The 25194-nt window shown below is 38.2% G+C and overlaps 2 protein-coding genes across 2 annotated transcripts; one reads left to right on the top strand and one right to left on the bottom strand.

Moving 5' to 3' along the window:
• The first annotated feature begins 2792 nt into the window (after nt 1–2792).
• LOC122020569 lies at nt 2793–13052 on the top strand. The gene is made up of 6 exons (XM_042578547.1): nt 2793–2871; nt 2982–3152; nt 3769–4794; nt 11324–11524; nt 11622–11817; nt 12596–13052. Exons 2-6 carry the CDS (start codon nt 3006–3008, stop codon nt 12775–12777), a joined length of 1752 nt encoding a protein of 583 aa, XP_042434481.1. The 5' UTR covers nt 2793–2871; nt 2982–3005; the 3' UTR covers nt 12778–13052.
• A 1596-nt stretch (nt 13053–14648) lies between these two features.
• LOC122020558 (protein GRAVITROPIC IN THE LIGHT 1-like) lies at nt 14649–18440 on the bottom strand. Its single transcript, XM_042578538.1, has 2 exons — nt 18096–18440; nt 14649–16297 (listed from the first exon to the last, which is right to left on the bottom strand). Exon 2 carries the CDS (start codon nt 16289–16291, stop codon nt 14879–14881), a length of 1413 nt encoding a protein of 470 aa, XP_042434472.1. The 5' UTR covers nt 16292–16297; nt 18096–18440; the 3' UTR covers nt 14649–14878.
• Between the last annotated feature and the right edge of the window lie 6754 nt (nt 18441–25194).

The raw sequence follows: 25194 nt of genomic DNA, 5'->3' as shown, positions 1-25194 counted from the left end.
CCTCGCCACAGTCTGGAAGCCAAAATATTGAAATAAAATGTTTAATTGATTAACTGATAAAGCATTAAATTAGGATCAGTTAATGCTTTAGAATTTTTTTTCAAATATTTTTTACTTGAAAATATCTAACGTAGATTTTTTGTAAAAAATAAAACTCAGCAAAATTATTTTTTTTTAGTCAAAAATATTTCACTGCTTGAAATATTTTTTTTTTACTTAGAAAAATTTTTAAATTTTTTTACAAAATTGTCTAACTTAAAAATTTTTTTAAAAAAAAATTCTCTTACTTAAAATTTTTTTTTTAATTATTACAAATTTTTGGTGATAACAAAATAAATTTCAAATTTTTCCAAGTGTTTTTAGTACCTTTAGATTTTTCTTGGTACCCTATTTTTATGTGATCAAAGGGGAAGAAGGAAAAGATTAAGTCTAGGAGGAAGTAGATTCAATTTTTTATTTTTTATACTTTATGGTAGATTCAACTTTTTAGTTTTTGTACTTTATTGCAGAATTTATTGTTATAATTTTATGTCTTTTTACCCTATCTTAACTTGGATTGATTATATCAAAAAAGGGGAGATTGTTGGAATCCCAAGGATGTTTTGATGTGATCAACGAAGTTAAGTTAGGTCTTGTGGTGTTTTAACCTTGTGTCTAAGTGTGCAAGAGCTTAGGAGCACAAGTAGTGGAGCAAAAGACGCGGTTAGCAAGAAGGATGGCACGGGAGAGAGCCGACGGGCTCGGTGCGTCCGAGGAACGAGGTGATGCAGAAGAGTACGCAGGCGGATGAGAAGGAAGCGCACGACGTTTCTGAGGGACGATAAACCGAAGCGGAAGGGTGCTCGAGAAGGCCGAAATTGGGTTCGGGTGAGCCTTATTTCGGTTGTCTTAAATCACCCAAGCGAGCGGAGCCGGAGCGGAAGACTCGGACCGAGGCGAGCAGCACCGGAGCAGAGGGCCCAAACCAAAAGTCAACTAAGTTGACTTAGTGGTCCGAGCGCCCTGACCCATTCCAGGTGCTTGGACCAGTCAGGGCGCCCGGAACCCGATTTTGACCGGATCACGTTTGACTGCGATCCGTTGCGAAGAGGATAAAACTTTATTCCTCTTCCAAGCGCCTAGAACCCTCCAGACGCCCCGACTAAGGTTATAAATGCAGCCTTGGTCCAGAAGCTAGAAAACAACAAGCAATTGCATATTCTACACTTGTGCGCTTCTCTTGTCTAGTTTAGCTTCTCATTTTTTGTATGTCATTGTTGCAAAAGGCTTCTCCGCCTGAAGGAGATCTTTAGTGTGCGATTCATTCATTGGATTAACAATCTCCCCAATTGTAACCAAGTCAAATCCGTGAGCCTCCTTTTTTAGTTTCTTTCTTTATTTAATTACATGCAGGTGTTATTTTAAAAGTTCGAGAATGGTATTTCTTTTTGTGTAGTGCTAATCAACCCTTCGATAGTCGGCCACCAACGGTCCCCAACACTTATGACAGCATATAATCCTTCAGTCATCTCATTAATGGTGTAAGTTACAAAAGACAAAAGAGGTGCATATATGACTATATGAGTAATGAAAGATTCCTCAGACGGTTATTGTACATTGCCCATGCTGTATGTCTTCCCTTAACAACCTCTGACATTCTCTGTCATCTCATGATTACGGAAGTTATGAGAGATAGTATATAAAGGAGATCCTCTCTATTGACAAGGTACACGTCTTGTGACAGTATTACCTACGCCCATGCACTCTATTGTTCTTCTTTCCTTTTGCTCGCTCATACTCCGTACTGTTTTGAAAAATTAGATGACGTTTGCTAGGGATCATTTTTCTAATTTTTGATTATTGACGTTCCATCTGCTTCTTTTGATATGTATAAGAAAGAAATAAAAGTCATTTTTGCCTAATTCAAAGTCTTTATGCATTCGTCTACCCAACACATCATTTCTTTAATTTTTGGATAGAATCACTAACCATTATACCATTACCTAGAAGTAATATATTCGGTGTTAGATCCTACAAACTACTATATTTTTATGACAACATATTGATTTAGCGTTAAGGATGCTTGAAATAACTAGTCTCTCTTTAAAATTTTGGCATGTTGCCAAGGACACTGTATGGCTATTTATGGGCCATTTTAAAGGACTGAAGACAAGGTGGAGCCATGTTATGGCCTACCAAGTCTTTAACTCAGGGGCTGACAATGTTAAGAGGCACTTCAACTCAGATTTACAGTGGGAGAAAGGAACAATGTGTGTGACTGTTGTCGAGGTCAGCCCGGGACGAAAATTTCATGTAGTTCGGATTTCCAATCAGCACGAGTGGCTTTGAATTCTTGACTCCGCCATTTACAGAGAAGAGGATTTTAAAATTCATGTGTGCATAAGAATTGTCCTTTTTCTTAATAAAGGGAGTTTGTATGAAAGAAATGTTCATGTATTATGATAGAATGTCTCATAAATGAATTGTCCATGATATAAATCCATTTGCAATCCCATCTATCGCTATTTTATTAATTTGCTTTAGATTTTTACCATACATTAATAACGATGCATATCTTTCAGTTTTTTTTTAGATATATTTCCAGAAATGGTTTTTAAAAATAGAATTTTTCTGTATAATCCTCATTGTCTGGTCCAAAAATTACTGGTTCAATAGAACCGGCAACTCCGAGTTAACACGTCATTTCCGCGATTACGTCAGGGCAGCTTGGGGTCGGGAAGAGTCAGATCACTGCCGGTACAGTTACCGTACATTATGCAAACCATATTTTCCTACGTTACTTATACCGCGTTGTGACAATGCATCTGCGGTAGTCGTGAAACCGGTTTCTCCTACGGCTGCCCTCGTTAGGTCTTCTCTTGTTTCTTTAGGGTAACATTTTACCTTCTCATCTCTGACTCCTCTTCTCCCTCCCTTGTTCGCTAATTCCTACTAGTTCATCCTTAATCTTCTTCTGTCCATCGTGGATTTCTTTTTGGCAGCTTCAATCGCCTAATCGATTCGCTATGATCGGGACTCCTAATCTTTACCCTGCAGTTGGAGTCGAGGAAACGGGGCCATCCCAACCTCTGGAGTCGTCAGAAGCCATCGGTCATAGGATCTCCCGTGTGAGTCAACCAGGGATGGAGGATTTTTCGTCTTCGTTGTCTGAGGTTCGTCCTTTTTTAGATTCATTCTGTGTTCGTTTTTACAATTCATCATATCTTTTGGCAGTAAAGAAACAAAAGGACATTTTCAAGTTCTAATTTTTCGGTTTGGATTTTGTGAATTCAGGAAAGATGCATGTGTAAACAGGATCTTTTGAGTAATTATATTATATTCATAGAAAGATCAATTTTGTAAGGCTTTGCTTTCCCTTGCTGACGTTCGTATCTGTTTACTCTTACTTGAACACAAATTTTCCTGTTGAGAATATATTATATGGTCTAATATGTGTTGATTCCAGAAAACTCTGCTTAGGAGTTATTTATTCAAATGTTTTCTTTATGTATCATCCTGTTGTATAAATTTCGAATTATTTTATGATATTTCATCATCAATTAGTTATTTGCGTTGCACTGAAATCATACACAATACTCGGGACTTGAGAAGGCCGTGCCTTTAAATGCTTTATAAGGATCATCAAGTACTTGAAAACTGGAGGCAATATTTTTTGGGCTTTATTTCTGTTATTAGAGCATCATGGCTTCTCTGCATGAATTTACATAGTTGGAGAGCTGTTTTCTCTGCTGTTGGTTCTTTCTATTAAGTTCTGAAAATTTTGAACAGGTATCTAATCGAATGGAGGGAAGCAACAACGATTTCTCTTCGCTTAAGGCTGAAAAATCTTGCACTTCAGAGTTGGTTCAATCTCCTCACCACAGAATTGACACTAGTGAAGAGACAGGCGAATGGAAATCAAATAAATATTTCTATGATAATTCTCCACTTATAAGAGGCAACAATGATATATCTGCTCCTCAGAGTGAAAAATCTAGCACTTCAGAATTGGTCCAATCTTTTAATCACAGAATAGACACCAATGAAGACACAGTAGAACAGAAGTCAGGCAAATATTTCTATTATGATTCTCCACTTTATGAAGATACTGGATTTTGGATACCTGTGTCTGTCCCTCCCATGCTAGAAAGTGACCCTGATGAATGGAGTTGTGGATTTGGTGCTAATGGTGGGTACTTTCCTGAGGAAGAATTCAATTGGGACCAATTTTTAGGAGAAGATAAGGAGATGACCATGTGGGATGTGGTTTCTGAGATGTTTCTCGTGGCACGAGGCAAAGTAAGTGCCCTAAGTTCAGGTAATCTACTAAGCCATAGAATGTCTTGGATATCAACAGATATCTTAGAAGAAACTTGGAAAGAGATGGCCAACACTCTGGCGGAGGCTAACTTTGGGAACAGTATTGAGATTCTGGAAACAGAGCCACCAAAGTGGTTATCTGACAGTGCTGCTGCAGCTTGCATGCTCTGCAACATAAGGTTTCACCCAATTATGTGCTCAAGGCATCATTGCCGATTTTGTGGTGGCATATTTTGCAATGATTGCTCGAAAGGAAGAAGCTTGCTACCTCGAAAGTTCAGAGATGCAAACCCACAACGAGTGTGTGATGTTTGCTGTGTGCGATTGGAGTCTGTGCAACCTTATTTAATGAATCAAATCAGCCACGCCTCCCAGCTTCCAACCCATGACATGACTGACCTCAGTACCTTGCGATCATGGTTGAATTTTCCATGGGGTCGGACTATGGAGTATGAGATTTACAAAGGAGCAAATATAGTTCACTCTTATTGTAAGGTAAGCCCTTTTTCCCAATGGAAATAGATTGGCGTGATAATTTAAATTGTATATCCTAATGGTACGGAATTCAAGTAGATTTGCCATTTTCTATGTTGTGATTTACCTGTAAGATTTCTTCATACTATTTAACTCGTTAGTGATGCTACTACCAACATCTAGCAATTGAATTTTCATCGGCTTAATTTGATATTTTAAATAATGGAACCGATCAAGTGCAGGTTAACTACATAAGTTGTTGGATTTCCCTATTGTTTATTTTCTCAAGTTAGGCTTTTTTATCATCATAGTGTTTTCCAATTTAGGCTTGAATTAATATTCCTTTTAAGGCTTATTGTATTTCAAAGGTTAACCAACATTGTGCGACTTGTGTATGAATCATACCTATACCTTATGCTTTCTTTTACTAACCAATCCGTACATGTTTGATGGAATTTTATCAACCTCAAGTTATCAGCATCTTCCTTTTTTTAGACTGATATCTATGATCATGGTCTTACAAGCCATTTCTTGGGCTGCATGCAGCGCATAAAAGCCTTATATAGTTGCATACAACATATGTGTTCTACATGCAACATGTGTAATATTGTTTGTGTTGGACCTTTATCCACAATCTACCATAGGGACGGTACTTATTTATCTGTTAAGATGACTTGAGCTAATAATCTCAAGTTGTCGGCTTAGCTGAGTAGGTTGATCACCAACTTCGTCTAGAGCTGCCCAAGTCTGAGTGGGAAAGGGAATTTGATGAATTGCTAGTTTGTCTGGTTGGCGAGTTGGCGAGTGCAACGAGATGATAAGCTGATGTCGAAGGCTCGAGACGGACGCTGAACAAACCCGGAACCTAAGTCCGAGTTGAGTGAGAAGCGTCGCCCGAGGAACAAAGACGCCGAGTCCTCTCCTTAATATAGATTCGTCCCCTTTGGTAGTGCTAAGAGGTCACGCTTGAACGTTTGTTTCCCATGATAAAACGGCGAGATCATGACACAACCTTGCTTCTTTTGCACGAAGAAGTTTTGCTCACTTCTTTTAAACTTTGTTTTTTTTTCATGCTTGCTTATACTCCTTTATAAAGGAATGTCATTCTCTTGGTCCGATTAGCATGCAAATGCATGTGTCACCAACAACCACATGTGGGCTTCAACTTGCAACACATGTGCCATGTTTGGTGGCATGCATGCAAAGCCATTGGAATGTCAAGTGGTAAATGGTGTGCATGCACAACCACACATCACATGCTTATGCAAGGCCATGTGGCATGCTTATGCAATGACATGTGAGCAAACAAGAAAGAGACTCGTGACAATGTCGGACTAATTCACGTGGATACATTTATCCCGACCGCGGTTTGTTGCATGTTGCATGTGTATGCCACATGGCCTTGCACGAGCATGCCATATGTGCTTGTGCATGCACACCACTTGCCACTTGTCATTCCAAAGGCTTTCCATGCATGCCACCAAACATGCCACATGTCTTGCAAGTTGAAGCCCACATGTGGTTGTTGGTGACACATGCATTTGCATGTTAATCGGACCAAGAGAATGGGCACTCCTTTATAAAGGAGCATAAGCAAGCATGAAAAAAAAAACAAAGCTCGAAAGAAGTGGCCAAAACTTCTTCGTGCAAAAGAAGCAAGGTTGTGTCGTTGTCATTTTATCCTGGAAATAGACGTCCAAGCGTGACCTCTTAGCACCACCAGAGGGGACGAATCTGTTTTAAAGAGAGGACTCGGCGTCTTTGTTCCTCGGCCGACGCTTCTCCCGCAACTCGTACTCAGGCTCCGGTTTGTTCAGTGTCCGTCTCAAGCCTTCGGCATCAACTTCATCGACTTTGAGCACTCGACAACTAGATGAACCGGCGATTCATCAAATTCCCACTCAGACTTGGGCAGCTTTGGACAAAGTTGGCGATCGGCCTACTCAGCCAAGCCAACAGCTTGAGATTATTAGCTCAAGCAATCTTAACAGATAAGTAAGTACTATCCTTCTAACAGATTATGGATAAAGGTCAAACAATCTTAAAACAGATTTGTGCTGTTGAGATAGCGGCAAAAGATGTTGAGATGCAATATGCTCAACATGTGCCGACCTCCTCCGCCCCAATTGGAAATATTTCAATTATAGGGAGGCCAGAGAGAGAAGTGCACCAGGTTGAATTTCAAGCAGTGATAGCAAAAGATGTTCTTCTACCTGACCACGGTGAACTTGGCTAAGGAACTTCCCAATTTTGCTAAGGATGTAAATGATATGAATTATCATTGCAGTCGATAAATGGAAGGAGTCTGAGTTCCTATGTCGAAACTACATCCTCAACAGTCTTGCTGATTCGCTATACGTTGTGTATTATGAGCAGTGTTATAAATGGCGGCAAACTGAGGCAGTGGCGGACAGTCATTAACCGCCTACTGTCTCGGCCGCCTAGGCAGCAGTGCCTAGGTGGTTGAATATTTTTTTACTTTTTTTTATACATAATATTATAAATAATCATTATTCTTTATAGTATTTACTTTTAATCAAATATATTAATTAAAAATTAAATATTTAATCTAAATATTTAAAAATTAAAAAAATATAATTATATAATTATATATATTAAATTAATAGGATAATTTTATTAGATTTTAATTAAGTCTATTTAAATTATCTCAATCATAGTTAGGAATTGATTAACATTATTAACATAAAGTAATTTAATTAAACTTTAACTTACATCTTACTCGTGTACTCTATTTCAGTCGGGCAACGAGTTTGACACATCGTCGGGACTGTCCGATGAGTTCGGATGCGTCACTGGCCTAAGCAACGTGTCGAGGCCTATCATTGGGCCCGAGCGACACTTCCGGGCTTGCGCAACGCATCTAGATGCGCCGCGGGCCCAGACGACATGTTCGGGCTCGCGCCACGCATCCGAACTCATCGTCGGACCCAAGCCATGCATCCGGACATGTCGCGGTGGCAAAACGGCAGCAGCTGTAACTTTAGGCGTGGCGGTGGCGGTGGCGGTGGCGGAAAAAGGTGAGTTACTGCCTAAAGCACCATCTCAACTTGAGGCAGCGCAGTTGATGCCCGCCTCCTGCTTAGGCGGCCGCCTCGATTGCCATTTAGAACACTGATTGTAAGAAGAAAATGACAAAGGAGTTGTGGGAGTCCCTAGACAAAAAAATACAAATTGGAGGAAGCTGGGGTCAAAAAGTTCATTGTTGGCCGCTTCCTGAGCTACAAGATGGTTGACTCCAAGTTAGTAGTTAGCCACATCCATGAGCTTTAAGTGATCTTGCAAGAGATTCACTCAGGTGACAATAATCATTGAGAAACTGCCTTCCAACTAGAAGTGATGGATCGAAATGAAGCGATAGAGGGGGGATGAATATCGCTCGTTAAAATCTTTTCTTTTCGTATCAATTCGTAAAACAAATATCAAAGTAAGACAGTGGAAAATAAGATAACAAAAGAAAGACAAGTGACTCAGGTAATTACTTGGTTCGAATCCTATGTCGACTTCTACTTCAAAACCCGCGATCCTTGATCACATCGTTAGGCAATTCACTATAATTCTTCCTTCTTGAAATCTTCGGAAAGAAGCAATTCGTACAATAAAAGAATGATAGTAACACACTACTATCTTCTTGTAAGAATGTAAGCTACAAATAAAATATACTAATAAAGAGTAGATGATTAAGCGAGTCTACACTTCTCAGCGTAGCAACTTGCACATGGTGTTGTAGCGCAGAATAGTAGAGTCATGAGTAGAATGCGACAGAGGAATGTTCAGAGAGTTGTATCTTCGGAACAGATCTCGAAGTCCTTTTATAAGCCAAGTTCGGTCAATCGAAAATCCGTTCGGTCGACTGATCCTCCTATCGATCGACTGAACCCCTTGCTTTCCTTTTTCGTTGAGATCTGATCTTTGCGCATTTATGAGCATTTATTGTTCGATCGACCGATCACCTTTTTGATCGACCGAACAGAGGAGTTTCCCTGTTCATCGAGATTCGTCATTAATTCTCCATTAATGCATTAATTGTTCGGTCAACCGATCCCTAGGTTTGGTCAACCAATCGACATGACTTCCATGTTTGCTTTGGCGTGATCTAATCTCTGGTCTGAATCAACTGAGTTCCTCCATGGATTGGTCGACCGATCAGACCGATTCCTACAAAACAGAGTTAAACAAATATTCCTACAAAATAAAGTTAAACAAATATTGCTGTAAAACAAAGTTAGGACAGTAATATATGATGCATGAGTAGTAATTGACAATAAAACTGTCTTGATCTCAACTTGGAAACCTTCCCAGTTTCTTCAGTTGGATCAACAATCTAAAGTTGTTCCTTTCCGGAACACGATCTCACCGTCGCTCCACTCCAGTTGCTTACCTCAACCTACTTGTCAAACATTGATCCTCCAGATTGATTGGACTTTCTCTGCTCAGTGTTTGATCTCTGATCCACCAAGACTTTTCATGCAACACTACATTAGCCACTAGCAATAATAGTAATACAAAACACTATTGTAAAATTAAACTTAGATTTATAAAGATTCGCTGCTCCGGTCGTCCGTCCGCGGTCGACCGGAAACCATGCGATCAACTTTGCTTGGAATTCACTCCTCTACGACTTCTTGTTACATAAGGTTACCTTCTCCTAGAATTTTCTCTATCTAGTTTCACTCACCAGTACCTAGAGTTACCTCCCTCTAGGGTTTTCTCCACCTGGCTTCACTTACCAAGATTCAACATTGGATCAGCCCACGAGGGATTCGATATCGGGTCTTCCAGACCTATCGAATCCTTCTGCCTGGCTTTCACGATCTGTCGAGATTTTTCTTGTCTATCCGCAACTCGGACTTCCCTTGCCTAACCACAGTTAAGACTAGTCACTTGGTAGACTTTCCATCCTTGTCTAGTCGCGACTAGGACTTCCCTTGATCAAGCTCCATTAAACATATTTTTCGAACATTAAAACCTTGGATGTCGATTGCACCAACATGAAGGGCTTCAAGAATTACCTGAAGCATAAACGGAAGGAGATGAATGTAGAACTCGTTGTAAGACTTCGAATTGAGGAAGACAATAAGAATTCCGAGAGGAAATTGTTCTCTTAGGTTATTGTAAAAGCCAATATGGTCGAGCATGGTTAAAACTTCAAACGAAAGAACCCTAAATCTTTCAAAATGACACCCAGAAGAGATAGTTTTAAGAAAATTTCTCTGGGAAATGCTACAACTGTAATTGAGTTGGTCACAAAGCTTCGGAGTGTAGAAAATAAAAGAAGCAGGAAGTCAATCTGAATGAGGAACTAGACATAGACTTCTGTGCCATGGTCTCTGAAGTGAACCTGATAGGTTCCAACTCGCGACAATAGTGGATCGATACCAATGTCACTAGACATGTTTGCTGTAACAAGGAGCTACTCCACAACTTTGAAAAAGTTAAAGATGGGGACAAGTCAGCAACCTTAGACATTAAGGGTCAAGGGAAAGTGGTGCTGAAGATGATCTCAATCAAGGAGTTGACTCTGAATAAGGTGTTGTATGTTCTAGAGATTCGAAAGAATCTAGTATCCAAATCGCTTCTCTACAAGCATGGGTTCTAGAATGTGTTTGAGTCGGATAGGGTTGTGCTGTCCAAACATGGTTTGTTTATAGGAAAAGACTATGTAAATGATGAGTTGTTTAAGCTTAATGTAATGGTTATTCGGCCTAAAATAAATAAAGTCGAAAGCTCTTATGTGTATATAAGTCTTTTAGTTTGTGGCATGGTAAACTATGATATGTTAATTACGTTGTCTTACGTAGATTAAGTAACATGCAAAGCATACCTACATTTCACTTTGACCCGGAACACAAGTATGAGACTTGTGTTGAAGCAAAATTGGCAAAATCATCCTTTCAACACTTTGAAAGAAACACTGAACTACTCGGCCTAAATCACACTGCCATGTGCGACCTTAAAGGTACCCCGACACGTGGTGAGAATAAGTACTTCATTATTTTTATAAATGATTACACAAAATACGATTATGTGTATTTTCTTCAAAGTAAGGATGAAGTTACAGAGAAATTTATTCTTTGTAAGAGTAAGGTTGAAAATTAACTTAATAGGAAAATTAAGGTGGTTCGAAGTAACCGAGACGGTGAATATGTGTCACCATTCGTTGAGTTGTGTGCTAAACACGGGATCAGACACGAAACAACTCCCTATTCTCCTCTCTCCATTCACATTTTTCCAACAGTTTGGTATATTTATGTGTTATGCATTGTCTGATTGACATTTTATCTATGTGAAAGTATAAATTTTTTATTGATAAATATGCTTTTTCGTGGGATATTAGTCATTTTGTGGATAATAGATATTTTTAACGTTTTTAATTATTATTTTTTTATTGCATTTGCTCCTATGAATACACTTTTTGAAAAATTATTTGTTATTGTTGGTTGGAATTACATACCAAAGAGAGTTTCTGCATAATGGTAAGCCAGTACCGATTGTTCAATGGAAGCTTAGACAGTGCTGTAATTATTTTTAGGTTGGTTTGCTGAAACCTGAGAAGTTAATCCCAGATGTTATTTTGAAGCAAGCAAAAGGCCTTGCAATCCTAACTGTTGTCAATGTTGGTATAATGGTTACTTACAAAGTTGGGACTGGGCTTGTGCTCTCTCGAAGAGAAGATGGCACTTGGTCTCCACCCTCGGCCATTTCTTCATTTGGTATTGGATGGGGGGCCCAGGTTAGCTTATTTCTTTTACAAGAATTTTGTTTCTTATATATTATCTGTTAGAAAAAAGAAAAGAAAACACAGCAAATGATTGAATTTTTTTTAACAGGCTGGAGGCGAGCTCACTGACTACATAATTGTATTGAGGAATGAAGCTGCCATCAAAACCTTTAGCAGCAATGGGCATTTGTCCATTGGTGCAGGATTGAGTGCAGCTGCTGGAATTTTTGGACGGGCTGCAGAGGCTGACATACGTGCAGGTGATGGCGGTATCGCTGCTTGTTATACATACAGCTGCAGTAAAGGTGCGTTTCATCCAAATATCCATCTGCTTACATATCAGATTAAGACATAATCACTGAAGCAGATATAATGTCAAATGAAGTTCAAATGTCTATTGAAATATAGAATATGAATTATGCTTTATTTAACTTGTTTGCTTCTGAACAACTTAATCTCAAGCTTATTGCTCAGGCAAGGTGTTGAATTACTAATCTGGTTGCCTAGATTTAGTTTTGAAATGTTTTTCTTAATTAGACAAAGCAATTGCACCAGACATGCAACACTGAGAGAAAACTGGATTTATAGGACAATGTTTTGGGGCTTTCTAAGTCCTGCTTTTTCCCCCCTTATGCAAAAGCTTGAGCATTTACCCATCGTCTGTGAAGGTAACCACTTACAAGTTACAAAAATGGTAATTCAGTAAACTTGTTCTCCCTAGTTCATCACGGGGAAACTAAAAACATTTCTTTCTAGAAGTAAGTCATTTACAAATATTTTAAGGCAGTATGTAATACTGTTTTCTAATGATAGAGGCAATATAGTATAAAATGCACGCTTTATTATCACGAACTAAATATAGATTTTTATTGTTGTCATCATGATCTGAATATAGATATTTAGTGTTGTTCAATTCTTGTTGTTGTGTTTACATGGAGATAAGGTAGTAGAGGAGAAAAATTACAAAAAGATGTTGGAAATGTACTCGCATTTCTTTTGCTCTTATTCTGCACTCAGGAAGGATTCATTCTGTTGAAACACTATTTGCTGTTCTAGCATATTATTGCGTCCTTCTCATTGCAGGTGCATTTGTTGGTTGTGCACTCAATGGGAGCATGGTCACTACTCGTGTATCCGAAAACTCACGTTTCTACGGCGCACCTATCAAAGCATCCAAGATACTTCTTGGGTCGATGCCAAGGCCCCCAGCTGCAGCTATTCTCTACCGTGCCCTTTCTGAGCTATTCATTAAGCTGGAAAGTTAGCCCAATCGAGATTTGGAGAAATCACGTTTCCAGATAGAGTTTCTTCCGGGAACCTCCTCACTTAATACTGCCTCTGCTTGTTCAACCTCCCTCCAAGTCCTTATTCTTTAGTTGTGTGCATAAAATGGCGTTTGAAAATGTACAGATTAACCATCATTTCTGAAAATGCATGAAGCAACTGTAAATACCTAAGTAGTGTTGCACTTCTTTTTTATATTGCTGTATATAACTATATATCAGAATTTATACGGCCTAAAATGTCTATATTTCTTTAACCGTGTAATGTAATGTTTGATATTTATTGGTCTTCAATTTTAGTTTTATAGGATTTGCTCATTTGTCTCCATTTTTCTTAGGCACAAATTCAAGTGAGCTGAAGGAACCGAGCTAAGAATCAAAATTGATAGCGAGTGTGTAAGCTGAATGAATCTACTGAAGTTTAATTGCGTTCATTAAAAAAATTTTAGACGTACGATAAAATTTAAAGGAACTATGTATATTTGATACGCACTTGTACCACTAAACTTCTAATATATGGTCAATTGTTTGCATGCTCATGTCTTAAGATATTCATTGGTTTTATGTAGTATGGGGATTGTCCTATGACAAGTGGCGCGGTCAGAAATTATAATCTATTCGGGTTAAAAAAAAATTTAATGAAAACAAACATCCCAAGTTGATAGCAAAATTTGATTTAAGAATTTAAAACGGATATGATAAACAGTTGCATATAAAAAATAAAATAAAATAAAATGGTCTTGGATGAATCCAAACTAAAACCCAAGTACGCTTTTATAGACATATGGCTCGCCCTTGCCTGTGACCCTAACTCAGTACTCAATGGAATCCTCAAAAGAAGTTCATATTAACCTTCAATAGTTTTATTTTGCAAATCTCCCTGAAAACAAATCTTAATAAGGTTTTAGTTTGACAAAAAATGATTAAATTTAGACCCTATTGTGTTTTAAAAGGATAAAAATGAAAGATTTGAACAGAGAAAAAGAAGTTGCCCATATTAACCTTCAATAGTTTTATTTTGCAAATCTCCCTCTCACAGATCTTAATAAGGTTTCAGTTTGACAAAAATGAAAGATTTAATTAGAGGAATTCCTTTTATGTAAAGAAGGTACGTCTGAAACAAATGAAGTGCATAATTTCAGATAAAAAAATAAATGTACTAAAAAATCTACCTAAAATAAATGGCCAAAACATTGGCATTGGAATTTACTTGATAAACAAAGGAGAAGTTCATATACAGATAAGCTAATTAGGGATGTAAATGAACCAAGCCGCTCGTGAATTATTCAAAACTCGATTCGATAAAAGTTCATTTAATGAGGCTCGTTAAGGTAAACAAACCAAGTTTAAGCTTCACAATATTCGACTCGTTAGCTCATGAATATGTTCGTTAAACTCATAAATCAACTTTTGAATAAAAAAATAATAGTTTTGATATTGAATTTATAGATTTTACACTTTACTAATGAAAAACATAGATAAATATATTAAATTTATTTATTAGAATAAAATTATAAATTTTAACCAGAATATTATAATTTTTTAAAAATATATAATTTAATTTTTTTAATGAATATTTAAATTTATAATTTATATTTATTAAACTCGTTTAGGCTCGATAAAAACTCGAATAAACTCGTGAGCCATAAATATATTCATTAAATAAAGCTCGAGCTCGGCTCGATTATAACGAACCAATCTCAAACATTCAAGAGTTCGGCTCGGCTCGATTACATCCCTAATGCTAATTTAAAGAAAAAATGTTAAGTTTATTTTGGATGATAAAATAATAATAATTTTTATTTTTGAGGATAAAAATACCTTCTAGCGATGCATTGGCATCACAAGGGCCATTTGTTCTAATATAATTTATTCCAAAAGTAGTTAACCAACATAATTAACATCTAATTAATCTGTCATTATAAGTTCTAATGCATAAGCTTAAAGATAAACTTAAGGCAGTATGCTGAGCTGCTTTTCTACCCTATACATTGCTGCCGCGCGATATCTTTCAATTTCTCAATTCCACAAGGTGCCATCGGATCGATGAAATCAGAGCTGTCGAACGTCATATGCATGTTGCTCATGCGAGGTAGACCTGGCACTGGACCACCGTCTGGCCGACCCTGAACCCAGGGACGACAGTGAACCCGACGGCGGTAGAAGCGTGCTCATCAGCAGCGGCGGAAATGACGTGATCATCGTCCTCATTGACTTCCCATACGCTTTCCATGTAGACTTCAGAGAACCGGCTCCCTTTCCTGGCCTGAAAGATGGAACTGTCCTCAAAGGAGAAGAAAATGCAGTGGAGGAACCACACTCGCATCGCCATTTCTGCAAACCCAGTGAAGAACGCCGTGTTTGGGAAGCAACGGCCGGAGCTCACAGCGTCCCTGTGGTTAAGATTACCGAAGAATGATGATTCCATTTTCGGGTGCACCAGAGACAGGAACTTCGCCCTGAGAAATTTCGCAGCTGCTGGGTGCTGCCATATCTTCTGAAGCGGTACAATGTGTCTGAGCTCTATGAATTCGTCGAAGAACCGTCTTTGACACCACATCGTTCGGTCTTCCAAGCCATCAAGGTTGTAGCTTTTATGGTGGAAGTCGGAGAATATTTGCTGACAAATGTAGGACTGGAAGGCTAAGCTCCGGTGGGTGCGGCCTCGGCGGAGCACACCGGGTTGAATTGCGCTAGCAGCGGCGTCAAGGTCCCACCTTGCTGACTCCATTTGCTTCACCAATTCTTTGACAAAGGATCTGATTGAATTGATGGCGAATCGAAGAGCAGTAAGAAAATGGTTTGGGGTTAAGCCGGAGGGATGTAGTCCATCGAGGGGCGAGAGCGACCTGCCCGGGTGAAGGTTCGAATCCAAAATTTGATTCCTTTTCTTAGATTCAAGTAGCTTGGCCTGCAGGGAAAGGATCTCAGAATCCTTGAGCTCGAGATCAGACTCCAGCTTAGCCTTTGTGATTGGATAAGCCTTGATTAGATTCCATTGCTCCTCGATCTGAGCAACGAGATCTGAGCTAGAATCAGACACGGTACGGGGAATGGCCAACTGGTCCCGGAAGTAGGAGTGCTTCAGCTCCGAGACACGTCTGAACTCAGAAACGATTGTTAGATCTGAAGACTGTATCAAGTTCGGTTGATAGGGCAATTGCGCCATTTGGAGCTGCGCGTAAGCCGCTTTGATGGCGGAGATGCTGGCGAAGAGGTGAGCCAGAAGGGACTCCGTGGTCTGTCTGTCTTTGGAAGAGAACTTCTGCCGTGGCTTCTCATACTCAACCTTGTAGAAATCACTTCCGCCTTCGGAGATGATGGTGGGGAAGTCACTGAAGGTTTGGGACAGCTTGAGCTTGTGCACTGAGCAAGAGTCTTCACTGGGAGCATCACTGGCAGAGCTAGTGAAGGAGCGGCGGAGGCGAAGAATTTTGTTGAATGCACGAGCTAAAGTTCCCAGCTTTGGCTGTGGTGCCCGTTGGGTGTACTCCATAGCTCTCTGTTTCAAGATTTGAACATGCAACGCAGGAAGTCCAAAGATATTAGAGCAAGATCGCAAGAGAAGAACAATGCTTTTCAAAAGGTGGTCTTTTTAGGGGGCATCCGTAGACTACTTCCTGTTCTACTTTGTAGAGAAAGAGCAAACAGCCTGATAATTAATTTACCGAAGCACGAAGAACGAAAAAAATTGAATTAAAGAGGATGACATTAAATTAATACTACAATAGGACATCAGATTCTCGTAATCGATGAACACTGATCATGTTCCCGTGGTGGGGCAAATCTAAAAAGTCCAGCTGATGAATAAACAGAAAAAAATTATTGGGACAGAGGCTTTGGCTTATGCAGCATTAGGTGGAAGAGGAATCTAGAATAAGGCAGCGGTGAGCTGCTGATTGAACTCCATACTCCATTGTCGGAGTAATAGAATTGGTATTACAGCTTGCAAACACTCGAATATTTTAGTGTAGTCAGGAAGGCCCCATAGTGTGCTTACTATGGCAAAATAGACAGAGTAAAATACAAAAAGAAAAAAAAAAGAGGAAGTTCCTCTTCCATGTGTAGTCCATGAATCAATATCACTTTTTCTTCACTTTAGTCTTTTATGAGGAAGCACTGATTCACTGAAATGTTACGGAAGATAATCCGGGATATGTTGCACTAGTTGCATCTGATGGGGGATAAGTAGTTGAGTAATGACCACTTATAATAATAGAGGCATTGGGGTGTGCAAATCCAAGGAGAGGTTCCACCACATTCTTAAGATTCAAAAAACAGAGAAATATCTTGAAAACAATATGGAAATAACTATATGTGTCTAAACAAGCCTAATATATGAGATTAGTTAATTATACAATGTACGAGTTGGGACACTGTTAAGAGAAAATAGGAATCCATGGAATTAGACAAAGTTCATAAACAAAAGTAAAGACTGACTGAAATTTAGGACAAGAAGATCCAAAACTAAACTGAGTGTATTTATTTGATAACAAGACAAGTTTAAGTAAGGTCTCACTCCAATGTCTAAAGTACAGTGATGAACTCTCTAAAGTATCCACTGTTCCTTATTCTTAAGCTTCAATTAATATCAACTAAGGAATGTTACTATTTTTAAGATAGCTCCACAGAGAACAGAGCATGAGTATTCCCCGAGAAGGACCCGCCCACGGCACAGCAAGGCCAGCGTCACGTGTTACATAAGAATTTATAGGTACTAAGCATTTGCCCATGGAACAAATGGACAAATGCTTTCAGAGGTGAAGAGGAAAGACAGACCTACAGATCAGAGAAGAGAACATGATCGTGGCTGCCAAAGCTAAAGCTGATGCTTGATGCACAACATTTTAAATAGGACACTGCACTTCCACTCACCTTCTATTGAGCTCACACAGCTTCCAACCTCCTTCAACCACTATATTCTATCATGTTTAAGTATCATGTGTATTCTAATTTCTAACTAAACAATTGTGTCTGCGTATGTGTATGTTTTTTTGTCTGCACATCTCGTAGAGATGCATGCACAGGATCAACTTTAGGTCAAAGGAAGCGCAGATGTCAGTAACCATAATGTATTAGCAGTTCAAACTACAGTAAAAGGCGTGAAAGCTAAAACGCGCTCAGATCTCTGCGAACAAAAAGAGAGAGAAATATTATTCGACAAAAGAGGGCAAATGTTAGAGCAACGAGAGAAAAAAAATTGATTTTTACACTATTTTCACCCAAAACAGAACTTATGATCGAGATTGAGGATATAGCGAACTATCGACGGATTCCGGGACCGAGTCAGGGACACTCACCAGAAAACCAACCTCAAATGCGAGCTGGCCTTCTCTCTTATCACTCGCTAGCCACGCTCGCCATCAGATACTATCGTGTCACAGCTGGAACAATCTTTGGAAGAGAACTTGTACCTCAGGCGCCTGTTCGACGGTCTATGAGCGAAGCAACCTGATGGAAAACGACCAAAAAAGGGAATCTTCGAATGCTTCTTCCTCCTCTTACTCCCGTCTCCCAACCAAGCTCCTGCGCGTGATCGAGTGATCGGGAAGAGTGACCAAGGGCAGAACGACGAGAGGCCACGGCGGAGGAAGGAAGTGGAAAAGAAGGGCAAAAGGAATCAAGTGGCAGAGGTGGGAAGACGCGGCCTTGGAAATTGGAAATTGAAGACCTTGGTTTGTATCCGTTGTCCTTGACGTGAAACACCCAAAATACCCTCCAATGGGAACACGAATTGTAGCAGTTACCCATCACTTTAGTTATCCATGATGACAAAAGATAGTTTTCTCGGGATGGTACGATAGTTAAAATATAAGATGTTGTCATATGAAATTTTGGGATCAAAATTTTGTATGATCAAGCATAATCTTTCTCATATCTTGGTCATTTGCACTAATGACTAGTAGTCATCCGTAATTTACCTTTTCCGTGTTGGTCTAAAGACGAATTGGCAGAGGTGCTAGAGCGAACGAATCATCTTTTTATCACATGATGATAAAAAATAAATATATTCGTCCTCAATATCTCCATCAATCCATCCCAGAATCAATACTTTAGTCATTCATGTGCTAAGAAGGTAGAGGAAGATAAATACAAGTCTAATTTTATTCCAAGGACATTCTCGTAATAGTAGTAAAAGGTGACTATATTTAGTCTCTGCCCCGATTAATCCGTCTTAAAGGACATTCTCATAATATTGTACACGAGGTAGCACTAGTATATTATTTAATTATCTAACATTTAGAATCATCTATTATTTATCTCTTCCCTATTAATTCAGAGACGATTAAGATGAATTAATATATATATATATTAGGACGGATAAATCATCTCTTTACCACCGCTGGTACATCCTTACTGGATTTTTTTGGGTAGATTTTTTTATTTTATTTTATATTTATATATTCTAGTTTTTATTTTAGTTCATTTAAAAAAATATGTTTTCTTGAATTTATTAAGTTGGTATTACATAATTTTTTGAATATTTTTGGTATTCTTCTCAGTTTTTACACTGGTGTTTTGACGCTCGGAATAGTAGACACCATTAGATGAAATAATTAATTGACAAAACAATAAAATGAAGATAAATTTATTTATTTATTTATTTTTAAAATAATTTTATTCTAACGTTATTATAATAGACTAATAATGCTCATCATACTCAAAACTGCTAATTTTAATTAAAATTATTTTAATATCAATAAAAACGGTTTAAATATCGGTTAAAATATCAAAATTAATTACATTCTAATTTATATCGTTTAAAGTTATGAAATGTTCAAAAAAAAAAATCATCTAACTTATGTATTTATAAGAGGATGAATTTATTTATAATTTTATCTCTAGGATGCGGCATTTAAAGAATATCTTTATCATATGTCTTGTGTTTCAAAGAATAATATAATTATGATGTTTGATATGAGGTGTTAAAAGTAGATCCTAAGTTTATATGAAAAGTCTAAGTTAAAGTGAGGTGATGGCCTAAGTTAAAGAGAAGTAGCAGTTAAAATATCACTCTTGAAGGGGGTCTATCCTCTAGCCCAATACTTAGGTACCTTAATTCAGGGGCAGTCAATCTAAAGGTTGGTCATGCGTAAAGGGCAGAGGCACTATAACACTTCGTGTATCCGACCGCTAACTATTCATGTCATGCCGCCCCAAAGGACGATCGAAAGAATACTTGATCGAGCCTTAGCCATCCAACCTTTCATTTGGAGTACGACCCCATATACGATTGCACAAATATGTGGGCCTTCTTGTTCATTTTCCTGCCCTCCTATGTATGGTTGGTCGGTGATACGGCGCATGTTCGTGGGATCAGTAAGATGATGTGGTGGTGAGTCAAGACCACAAGAAGGTCAGAAGTCAAGCTGACATGGAGGTCAGGGAGGTCAGAAGTCAAGCCTCCGTGTCCGGCCCGAAATCAAGCTGACGTGGAGGTCAGGAAGGTCAAAAGTTTAGTCTCCGTGTCCGGTCCGAAATCAAGCTGACGTGGAGGTCAGGAAGGTCAAAAGTCTAGCCTCCGTGGCTGGTCAGAAGTCAAGATTACATGGTCATGGTCAAAGTCTCAGCTGACGGGACGGTCAAGGGATAGGAGTATAAATCTGACAAGGGTCAGCCCTGATAGCGGTCAGAGACAGGGCCCATGGGCCAGGTACATTTGAGGATTGAGCCCCTAAGTCAAAGGTAAAGGAAAGAAGGCTTTGGGCGTAGAATAAACAAACCTGGCGTGCAGGTCGGAACGTAAAAGACAAGGATAACAGTAAACAGTAGGTCGGGAAACAGACCTGGCTGGTAGGTCTGGAAATGACAGTCATAGATAACAGCGGATAGAGACAGGTCTGGATACAGACATGGCGTACAGGTCTGGAAGTGCCAGTCATGAATAGCAGTAAACAGTAAACAGATCTGGATATAGACCTAGCGTACAAGTCTGGAAGTGTCAGTCATGAATAGCAGTAAACAGTAAACAGGTCTGGATACAGACTTGGCGTGCAGGTCGAGACGTACAAGCCAAGGATAACGGTAAACAGAGGCAGGTCGGTACACTGGCTAGTAGGTCTGGAAGTGTCAGTCATGGATAACAGCGGATAGAGGCAGGTATGGATACAGACCTGACGTACAGATCTGGAAGTGCCAGTCATGAATAGCAGTAAATAGTAAACAGTAAACAGGTCTGGACACAGACCTGGAGCGCAGGTCTGGATGTACAAGACATAACGGTTCCACTGTACAAAATTTTGTACAAAGGTCTGAACCTTTTCCTAGCTACCATGTGTTCTTTTAAATTAAACTTGGATCGCCTACGGAACTTAACACGTTTGATCCAAAGTTTAATTTATTTGTTCTTTTAGGTTTAGACTTGGATCTCCTGCAGAACTTAACACGTTCGATCCAAATCACCTAGGTTATTAATTCCATTAAATATTAATTTCTAAAATTGGCTTCCAGGACTGCATGGCGAGGCACATGGCCTTCTTGGATATGGGAACAACCACCACCGCCTAGACAAAGCCTTTTAATGAAAGCTAATATTTAATTTCCTTAAATAACTTTAGGTCAACCAAAAAGAACAATCAAATCACAAGGAAAAGAAAAACAAAAGAACACAACATCGAAAACAAATTCGAAATACTAGAATCGTATGCCTCTTGTATTTGGTATCTTTACAAAGAAATAAAACTAGTATGATGCGGAAATTAAATACTAGTATACCTTTTCTTTTGCAAGCAAAAACCTCTAGGTCTTCTACCGTATTCATCTTCTAACCTCAGGCGTTGTGTGGGCAACGATCTTTCGAGATGAGAAACCACCAAAGCACCTTCTTCTCCTCCTTGCAAGGTTCGGCCACAACAAGAGTGTTAGAGTGTATACTAAAAGCCTAGCTTTTGGTATAAACATTTATCTAGAAATAAGAATCACATTGGTCAAATGTCTACATTTGTGATAAATGTAGTTGTTCAATTAATTTATATTGTAGATAACATGGTGTGTGGTGTCACACACAGAGGATCATGTTATCAGTATCTTATAAATTATAAACAGTAGCTCACGACCAAGATGGAAAGGAACAAACCATTTGAAGGTCGTAGTGTAATTAGGTATTAGTTTATCTTAACTATATAATTACACTAGTACACTTAGAGTGTATTGAGTAGGACCATTAGAGGTCGTTTCTTTTATACTGACTTAAGAAAAGAACCGGTTATTATGGAAGTGTGTGCTCTTAATCCTAATATAATAACAAGCACATATATTTGATATTTATTTCTTTAATTTATCAATGGGTGAGATTTAGTTCGATGAATCAATAAGCCCGATAAGTTGGGAAATGATATCACTTATAGTGTGTTGTTGATTATAGAAGGAAACCGTGTCCTAGTGATCTAGGTTGAGAATGTCCCCAAGAGGAGCTCATAAGGATTGTCATGTTAAATCCTGCAGGTGGACTTAGTCCGACATGACAATGAAGTTGAGTGGTACTACTCTTGAGCTAGATATTAATTAAGTGAGTTGTCAAAACTTACTTAATTAGTGGACATTGTTATCTTAAACACGGAGACTAACACACTCATAATAAGAAGGAGCCCAAAATGTAATTTGGGATTGCGATAGTTCAATAATAGTTCTTTAGTGGAATGAATTATTATTGATGAAAGTGTGTTAGTGGTGAACACGGGATGCTTAATTTCATCGAGACAAAACCAATTCCTCCTCTCCGTCTCGTAGCCTCTAGTATATAGAGATTTATACCCACCGCATACCCACCTTCTTACCCATCAAATGGCCGGCCAATAGCTTGGAACCCAAGCTAGGGCCGGCCAAGACCTGTAGTTGGCCGGCCAAAGCTTGGGTCCCAAGCTTAGGTGGCCGCTTACAGAATATTAAAAGATTTTTATTAAAATTATTTCTTATGTGGATATCATGGTTTTAAAGAGTTTAAAAATTAAAATTTTTATAGCTTTCTACAAAAGATTAAGAAGAGATTAATCTCTTTCCTTATTTGTAGTTTAAAAGGATGGTTTTAATTTTTAGTACTTTCCTTATTTGTAAATCATCTACATGTTTAAATGAGAGTTTAAAATTTGAAATCTTTCCTTATTTGTTGATTAAAGGAGGATTTTAAATTTTAAGAAAACTTTCCTTTTAACCATGTTCATGATTTAAAAAAGTTTAAAAATTAATAATTCTCTTTTATTAGTTTCTAAAAGATTAAGAAAAGATTTGATATCTTTCCTTATTTGTAGATTAAGAGATTTTAATTTTTAGAGATAACTTTCTTTTATCCACATGTTTAAAAGAAAGATTTTAATTTATTAAATTTCCTTTTATTAACCACCATGAAGGGAAAAAATTATTTGAGAAATTTTATAAATTTCGAAAGCAAATTAGGAAGTTTTAATTCTTGTGTGAATTAAAATTTCCTTGATTAAAGGGATTAAGGTGGCCGGTTACAAATAGAAAAGAAAATTATTTTTAATTAAATAAATTTTCCTTTTAATGGCAAAAGAATTAAGGAAGTTTTATTAAAATTTCCTTATTTGTCAAGACCAAGGATTATAAAAGAGGGGGTAGAGGTGCCTTCACGGGTGATCAACTCTATTATTCTTCTCCTCTCTTTTCCTCCTTGGTGGTCCCCTAGTCTTCCTCTTCTCTTCTTCTTATGGCCGGTGCAACCTCTCTTGGAGCTCTTGATGGTGGCGGTTCTAGCTAGGAGAAGAAGGAGAGAAAGGTGGTTTTGTTTCTTGCATCCCTTGGAGCTTGGTGGTGTGGTGGCCGAAACTTGCAAGAAGAAGAAGGTGCTTGGTGGTTCTCATCTCGAAGATCGTTGCCCACACAACGTCCGAGGTTAGAAGAGGAATACGGTGAAGATCAAGAGGTCTTTTAGAAGGTATAACTAGTAATTTTCCTTTCCGCATCATGCTAGTTATTTATAGAAATAATACCAAATACAAGAGGCTTACGATTCTAGAATTTCGAATATGTTTTTCGATGTTGTGTTCTTTTGTTTTTCTTTCCTTTTTGATTGCTCTTTCGTTAACCTAAAGTTATTTTAGGAAATTAAATATTACCTTTCTATAAAAGGTTTTGTCTAGTCGGTGGTGGTTGCTCCCATATCCAAGAAGGTCATGTGCCTCGCCACGTCAGTACTGGGAACCAATTATGGAAATTAATATTTAAGGGAATTAATAACTTAAGGTGATTTGGGTCGAACGTGTTAAGTTCCGCAGGAGACCCAAGTCAAAACCTAAAAGAACGAATAGATTAAGTTTTGGATCAAACGTGTTAAGTTCCGCAGGCGATCCAAAATTTAATTTAAAAGAACACATGGTAGCTAGGAAAAGGTTCAGACCTTTGTACAAAATTTTTGTACAGAGGAACCTCTAGGTTTTTCGAGTAGCAACCAACAAAGAGCACCTCCAAGGATGAAGAGAAAACACCACCAATGCTCCAAGGGATGCAAGCTTTCTCTCCTTCTTCTCCAAGCTAGAATCCGGCCACCACTTGATCTCCAAGAGGAAAGGAAGTTTCGGCCACAAGGATGGAGAGAAGAGAAAGGGATGAGCCGGCCACACCAAGGAAGAAAAGAGGGAGAAAATAATAAAGGTTGTTCACCTTGAAGGCACCCAAAACCCTCTCTTTTATAATCCTTGGCTTTGGCAAATAAGGAAATTTAATTACAATAAAATTTTCTTAACTTTCCTTGACATGAATTAATTAAGAAAAAATAAATAAAATTTCCTAATTAATCATATCATGGTCGGCCACCTCATGGAGAGCAAACAAGGTAATTTTCAATCAACAATTAAAATTCCTTATTTATCTTCGGTAATTTTAAAAAATAAAATTTCCCTTTAAAATCCCTTCATGGTTAATAAAAAGAAAACTCTATAATTTTAATTTTTCAACATGTGAATAATTTACAAAGAAGAAAAATAAAATATTTTTCCAATCTACAAATAAGGAAAGAGATTTAATCTCTTTCTTTAATCTTCTGTAGAACCTTATAAAAGAGATATTTTAATTTTTAATCTATCCAATAAATTATATCTTTCACATAAGAAAATTTTAAAATTAATTTTTTTTTATTTAATATGGTCGACCACCCATAGACCAAGGCTTGGTCGGTCCTAGCTTGATCCACAAGCTAGCTTGGCTGGCCCCTATAACATGGGTATGAAGGTGGGTATAGGTGGGTATAGTACTCTATAAATAAGAGGCTACGATAGGGACCGAGAGGAGGAATTGGTTTTGGTCTCCCGATAAAATTAAGCATCCCGTGTTCGCCCCGAACACACAACTTAATTTTATTAATAATAATTCATTCCACTAGAGAACTATTATTGAACTACCGCACCAATCCCAAATTACATTTTTGGGCTCCTTCTTATTATGAGT

Source organism: Zingiber officinale, chromosome 1A, assembly GCF_018446385.1.
Source record: "Zingiber officinale cultivar Zhangliang chromosome 1A, Zo_v1.1, whole genome shotgun sequence".
NCBI classification, from domain to species: domain Eukaryota; kingdom Viridiplantae; phylum Streptophyta; class Magnoliopsida; order Zingiberales; family Zingiberaceae; genus Zingiber; species Zingiber officinale.
Note: the sequence above shows the minus strand (reverse complement) of the source record. Positions and strands in the feature narration are given on the sequence as shown.